The sequence below is a fragment of the Chaetura pelagica genome, unplaced genomic scaffold (genome assembly GCF_000747805.2).
Source record: "Chaetura pelagica isolate M959 unplaced genomic scaffold, ChaPel_1.0 scaffold69, whole genome shotgun sequence".
Taxonomy (NCBI): Eukaryota; Metazoa; Chordata; class Aves; order Apodiformes; family Apodidae; genus Chaetura; species Chaetura pelagica.
Window position 1 is genome coordinate 1,371,108 of NW_009970724.1, and position 6,310 is coordinate 1,377,417.

General features: G+C 60.4%; 1 protein-coding gene across 1 annotated transcript; it reads right to left on the reverse strand.

Moving 5' to 3' along the window:
- Nucleotides 1–217: 217 nt before the first annotated feature.
- BTBD19 (BTB (POZ) domain containing 19) lies at nucleotides 218–5,945 on the reverse strand (the record flags this gene model as incomplete). The annotated part of the gene is made up of 7 exons (XM_010006702.1): nucleotides 218–352; nucleotides 439–564; nucleotides 771–902; nucleotides 2,366–2,434; nucleotides 3,693–3,752; nucleotides 5,235–5,288; nucleotides 5,706–5,945. Coding segments are annotated over 7 exons (816 nt in total), but the record flags the coding sequence as incomplete, so codon positions are not given.
- Between the last annotated feature and the right edge of the window lie 365 nt (nucleotides 5,946–6,310).

The window sequence follows — 6,310 nt, forward strand, 5'->3', positions numbered from 1 at the left end:
CCCCCCCCATGTCCCCACACCCCTTTTTGGGGTGACCCGGCGATGCTGCCCTGACCCTGGCACTGTGGCATGGGACAAAGGGCTTTACTGATGCTCTGGGCTGCGGTGGCCCCTCTGGCTGTGCCCAGCCCCGCCGCCGGCCCTGCTGCAGAGCACCTGGCTGGGGTCGGGGGGCACTGTCACTGCCTGAGCCCCCCCAGGACCTGGTGCCCAGCCCTTACTTGGTGCGTGGCTCCAGGTGCCGGTGATGGTCACGAGGCTTCGTGCCGCGCCGGGGCCGGCAGAGGTGTGAGGGGACCCCGCTGCCTTTCCTCAGCGCATGGGACCGCCAGGCTGCTGTGATGCTCTCCACCTTTGGGGATGGGGACATCAGCAGGGCTGCAGTGTAGTGCCTACCCCCACCCCGGGAACCCAACCCTGCAGCATCCTCCAACTCACCGGGATGAGCAGATCCCGCTGGTTGTGGCTTTCCAGCGTTGCCAGCTCACTGGTGGCCAACAAGGGCAGGCGCAGCTCCTGCACAGGCAAGGCAGCCACCTCAGGCACTGGGCGCTCCAGAACGGCCTGTGGGATGTAAGGGATGGGGTCAGTGAGGTCCCATTGCCGGGAGTGTTTGGAGAGGGGGAAGGCACAGCCTCTGTGCCTATCACATACCCCTGGGCTCAGGGACTCACGGCTAGGGGTGGTGGAGGTGTCTGGGCACTCCTGGGTGGTTCTGCCTGGATGGGGTCAGCCAGGACCAGCCCCCAACACAGCTGCACTGCACTCACCGAGCTGACGTGTGCCCACTCCCGCACAGCCTGCACCAGGTCCAGTTCATCCACAGCCAGGCGGTCGCTGCGCAGCACCCGTGCCAGCACCACGTCAGAGAGCTCGTGGAAGCCCCGTGTCCGCACCACCGCCTGCCGGCACACCACAGCACCAGGGTGCTGTGACCGGCACACCACAGCACCAGGGTGCTGGTACCGGCACACCACAGCACCAGGGTGCTGGTACCGGCACACCACCGCACCAGCCTCCCCACACTCCATGGACCATTGGAAGCACCCTAGCACCATCGCTGCCTGGCACCCCAGCATCCCCTCACTCAGACCCCCAACCCCTGGCACACCAGCACCCCACAGACATCTACCTGGAACCCAGTGTCTTCTCCCCAAACACCATTTGCTCCCTTTCCTCCCCTGCCCAGACCCCAGCCACCCCATTCTTAGAGGCTCTGCTCCCCTGCCTCATGCTGTGTCCCACATGCCATGTGCCCCCAGTGCTCCCCATGCCCTGGGATACCCCCTGCCATGCTCCCCCACTGCCCATAGCCGTACCTCAGTGCAGCCCTCGATGAAGGCCAGGCAGTGTTGCTGGAGGTCTGCCAGCCCATAGGTCACTGCAGCCTGTGGGACAACATGGACACTTGCAAGGGAGGCCAGAGGGACCCCCAGCCAAAGCCCTACAGAGACACAGGCACTCTCAGGGACCCAGGTACATTCCTGCGCATGAGCACCACAGTGCAGGTGTGGTTGGGAATGGTCACCAGGTTCCCCTCCCTTCCTGGCCTGCCCCATGGCAAAGGGTTTAATGGCACTAATGCCCACAATGGTCACACAGCCCCACCACCAATCAGGAAGCACCTGATTTTCCACTGCTGCTCAGGGATGTCACCCAGCCCCAGGTGGGTGAGGGGCCCCAGCTTGGGGAAGACGGGACCACCCATCCTCAGCACTCCTTGCATGGGCACAGGGTCAGCTCAGAGCCCACCACACGTGCCCCATGCCCTGGTGCCAGCCCCAGTTTGCCCCACAGCTGCCATCACCCACTGCAGCAGGGATTTGGAATACTTTCATAGTCCCCCAGCCCTCCCAGAGATGCTTGTCCCAGGACTGGCACTGTGATTCAGGGCACCAGGAGAACATGTCCCTGTCCCCCCCACCCCTGCAGTGTCAGCCCCTGCGTGTGGGGTACCCAGGACCAGCACAGGCAGAGCAAGCAATACCTCCCCCTCCACCACAGCGGGGGACTAGCATTGACGCAAGCAGGGAGGAAAGGCAAGATATTTTCTTCAGGTTTGTTTTGTTCTGGGGTTTTGGGGTTTTCTGTTTGTTTCCTCCAGGCCACTTTTAGCTCTGTTTATGCCGCGGTGGTCTGGCACCACATCTGGCAGGAGTTTCTGTGCTCTGGGGCCAGCATCTACCCAGTGTCTTCTCCCCAAACACCATTTGTTCCCTTTCCTCCCCTGCCCAGACCCCAGCCACCCCATTCTTAGAGGCTCTGCTCCCCTGCCTCATGCTGTGTCCCACATGCCATGTGCCCCCAGTGCTCCCCATGCCCTGGGATACCCCCTGCCATGCTCCCCCACTGCCCATAGCCGTACCTCAGTGCAGCCCTCGATGAAGGCCAGGCAGTGTTGCTGGAGGTCTGCCAGCCCATAGGTCACTGCAGCCTGTGGGACAACATGGACACTTGCAAGGGAGGCCAGAGGGACCCCCAGCCAAAGCCCTACAGAGACACAGGCACTCTCAGGGACCCAGGTACATTCCTGCGCATGAGCACCACAGTGCAGGTGTGGTTGGGAATGGTCACCAGGTTCCCCTCCCTTCCTGGCCTGCCCCATGGCAAAGGGTTTAATGGCACTAATGCCCACAATGGTCACACAGCCCCACCACCAATCAGGAAGCACCTGATTTTCCACTGCTGCTCAGGGATGTCACCCAGCCCCAGGTGGGTGAGGGGCCCCAGCTTGGGGAAGACGGGACCACCCATCCTCAGCACTCCTTGCATGGGCACAGGGTCAGCTCAGAGCCCACCACACGTGCCCCATGCCCTGGTGCCAGCCCCAGTTTGCCCCACAGCTGCCATCACCCACTGCAGCAGGGATTTGGAATACTTTCATAGTCCCCCAGCCCTCCCAGAGATGCTTGTCCCAGGACTGGCACTGTGATTCAGGGCACCAGGAGAACATGTCCCTGTCCCCCCCACCCCTGCAGTGTCAGCCCCTGCGTGTGGGGTACCCAGGACCAGCACAGGCAGAGCAAGCAATACCTCCCCCTCCACCACAGCGGGGGACTAGCATTGACGCAAGCAGGGAGGAAAGGCAAGATATTTTCTTCAGGTTTGTTTTGTTCTGGGGTTTTGGGGTTTTCTGTTTGTTTCCTCCAGGCCACTTTTAGCTCTGTTTATGCCGCGGTGGTCTGGCACCACATCTGGCAGGAGTTTCTGTGCTCTGGGGCCAGCATCTCTCCCTGAGAGCATCACTTTGGCCTGCAGGGGATGGAACAAATCCACCTTTTCTGGGGAACTGCCTTGGGAACAGCCAAGCAGTGTGGTAGGGCTACTGGGACCCCCCCAAGAGGATTTTTAAGTGCCCCAACTCTCAGCAGGGTTTTAGGTACTGGTCTCAAAACTGTCAGAGTTTCCAGAAACCCAGCACCTCCCAGTTTCATGCAGATGACGGCAAGGCCCTGGGGAACTTTGGCCAGCCTTGCTCAGGACAGTGTGGCCTTGGGGACATTTTCCTGCCAGGCTGTGGTGGCCCTGGGTGGCCCTTGCAGCCCTAGTACAATGTGGCCAGGAGCTGGCAGGACAGGGGTAGGAAATCCTGCCTCACTGTGTTACTGAGAGGAAGAGGGTCAGGCCAGCTCCTGCCCCAAAATCTGACAGGTTGTTTTTAACCCTGTGTGTCCCCCTTAGGTCACACTCACCTGCAGAGCCTCACAGACCTGTTCAACACTGAGTGTGTCCTTGATGAACTCAATGCAGAGCTGGAAGGCAGAAGGAGAGGACAGAGTGAGGCTCTCTCTACTCCCTCCCATGACTCTCAGCACCCCCTGAGCCCTGAGGACATGGGACACGGGTGGAGGCACCTCCAGCCCTGCAGGGTTTCATGAAGCAGGGATGGGTTGTTGGTAGCTAGTTCAGGCACTGAATCAACTGAGGACCATGCTTATTGTGGCCAAACCCCAGCCAACCTCAGAGCCCCACATGGGTCACTGAACCTTGGTCATGGTCACTAGCCATGTCCTGCCATAGGGGATGGCCCTGGTGCTGCCTGAAGGGCACTGGGTGACCCCAGCTCTCTCCAGCCCTGCCTGCCAGCCTCTGCCTGTGGCTGCTGGGGACCAGCAGGTCTGGCTGCAGCCCAAATGTAGGCGATGAAGGTGGGATGCAGCCAGATGGGCACGTCTGTCTGGGAGCAGGACCTGCCTCCTATCCATCTCAGCTGCCTCCCATGCAAAGGGGTCAGAGCCCTTGGGAACCCAAGGGGATGTGACGTGAAGGGAGGAGCTGTCAGCTGGAGCAGAAGGGCCCTGAGTCACTGTTGGGATGGAGATGACATCACCCTGCAGATGGTGACACAGCCACGGGCTTCCTTGACTGTCCACAGTCAGCCCCTTCCCCCACCCCAACCCCTTCTCCATGGCTCTCCCCACAGCAGATCATCCCCCTGAGGATAGATCTGCTGGATGGTGAGGCTGGGGCACTGGATCCCCCTTTTTTTTACAACACCTCTTCTGTCCCCTCCTTGCCCAATCAGCTGTTTGACAGTCCCGTGCCATATCTGAGGTTGGTGATAAGCTTGTCCACAGGAGGTGAAGGGGCATGCTCCATCCTGCTGCCCCAGCACTGAACAGCTTATGGTTCCTCAGCTCCTCTACGAAGTGCTTCCCCAGCGGGAAGGGAGGGGAAGTCCAGGCGCAAGACAGTGGGTCATGAGATCAGCCCAGCTGTAATTCAGGAATCACTCTGATGACGTGGCCTGGCTGCCCTCCCCATCACTGGGCTGCCTCAGCTCCCTGCCCTCTCCTCATCTGACTCCTCCACACTTACATTTTGCTCCCTGCTGCCTTCCCAAAACCTTCCTGCCCAAAGCAGCACCCCCTTGGCAGCACCGTGGCTGGGGTGCTGAATGCTCCCCACAACTTCCCCCACAGCATCATCCTGCCAGATGACCAGAGGGTATCATGGGTGACAGCATAGGGGTTTTCCTGCTGCCCTTTGCTGTGTGGGAGATCTGAGGCCCCATGTCCTTCCTTGGGATTCCCCAGCCCCCACAAGTCTCCTGGACAGTATTGCACACCCTCAAGGAGGATCCCACTGGACAGACCCTCCGATATTGAGAAGCAGCGGCAGAGCCACCTAGACATGGGTGATGCACCACGGTGCCATCCTCAAAGCCACCAGCCATGCAGGGACCATCTTGGGGCACTTGGGGACCACCACCTCCAGTGTAAGCAGGGCCATACCTTGCACAGGTCCTGCAGGCCATACTCCACCGATGAGGTCAGCACCTCCAGCACCTGCAGGCAAGAGACACCTTGTGAGCACCAGCACACAGGGCTCCGGATGGGCATGGCAGCCCAGGGGCCAAGGGCACATGTCCTCCCGCTTCTGGGGGAGCTCCCTCGTGGAGTATTGGTGGGAGGGAAGGAGCTGTCATATGGGGGTATATGAAGGCGTCCTGCTCTGGTATCCCCATTTCCAGCACCAGTGTCCACGTGGCCAGTTATCCCAAGGCTGGGGAAGATGCATGTGGGGCAGGGTGCTCTGGATTCCCACTGTGCTGGAACCCACACTTCCATTGCGTTAGCCAGCCAGAAAGCATTATGAAGAGCATCCCCTCCACCTTCAGCACCCCAGAAGATGGAAAGTTCCCCCCCTACACCCTGCATTCCCCCTTGCCCCTCCCATGCCCCACTAGCCCCATCCCCACTCACAATGTGGCTGTTGAGGGTGATGCTGTTGGTGTAAAGGAACTCAATGACAGCCAGGAAGACCTCGGGCTGCACGTTGCCCAGGACAAAGGGGCCCTGGGGTGGGATGCTGCCAGGTGGGTCCTCGCTGCCCACCAGTCCCTGGCTGAGCATCCCCTGGAAGGCCTGGCAGCGACACGCCAGCACACAGCGATGTGCAAATACCTGCTGCTGCTCCCGGCCCACCACGAACGTCACGTCACTGTGAAGGAAAGGGGATCATGAGGAATGGGGTGCCTGGGAGTCTGGGACATGGGATGCCCTGGGGCTGGGACTGGTCACACCGGCTGGATGCCCATCCCATCAGGGCAGTGTTCTTTAGTTTTGACCCAGGGTTTTTTCCCCAGGCACAGAGGGTTTCTTGCTGGTGGCTCCTTGCAGCCATCTGAATGCTGCAGGCAGGATGAGCAAAATGTGTCCTCTAGAAAGCACAGAGAGCCACGGGTGCCAACACAGTCAGCCGTGGGCGCTGGCACAGGGTTGGGAAGAGAAAGGCCTAGGACAGCTGGAGAAAGTGGCTTTCTCTTTTGGCACAGCTAAGCACTGGAAAGTGTGACTGGCACCAGACT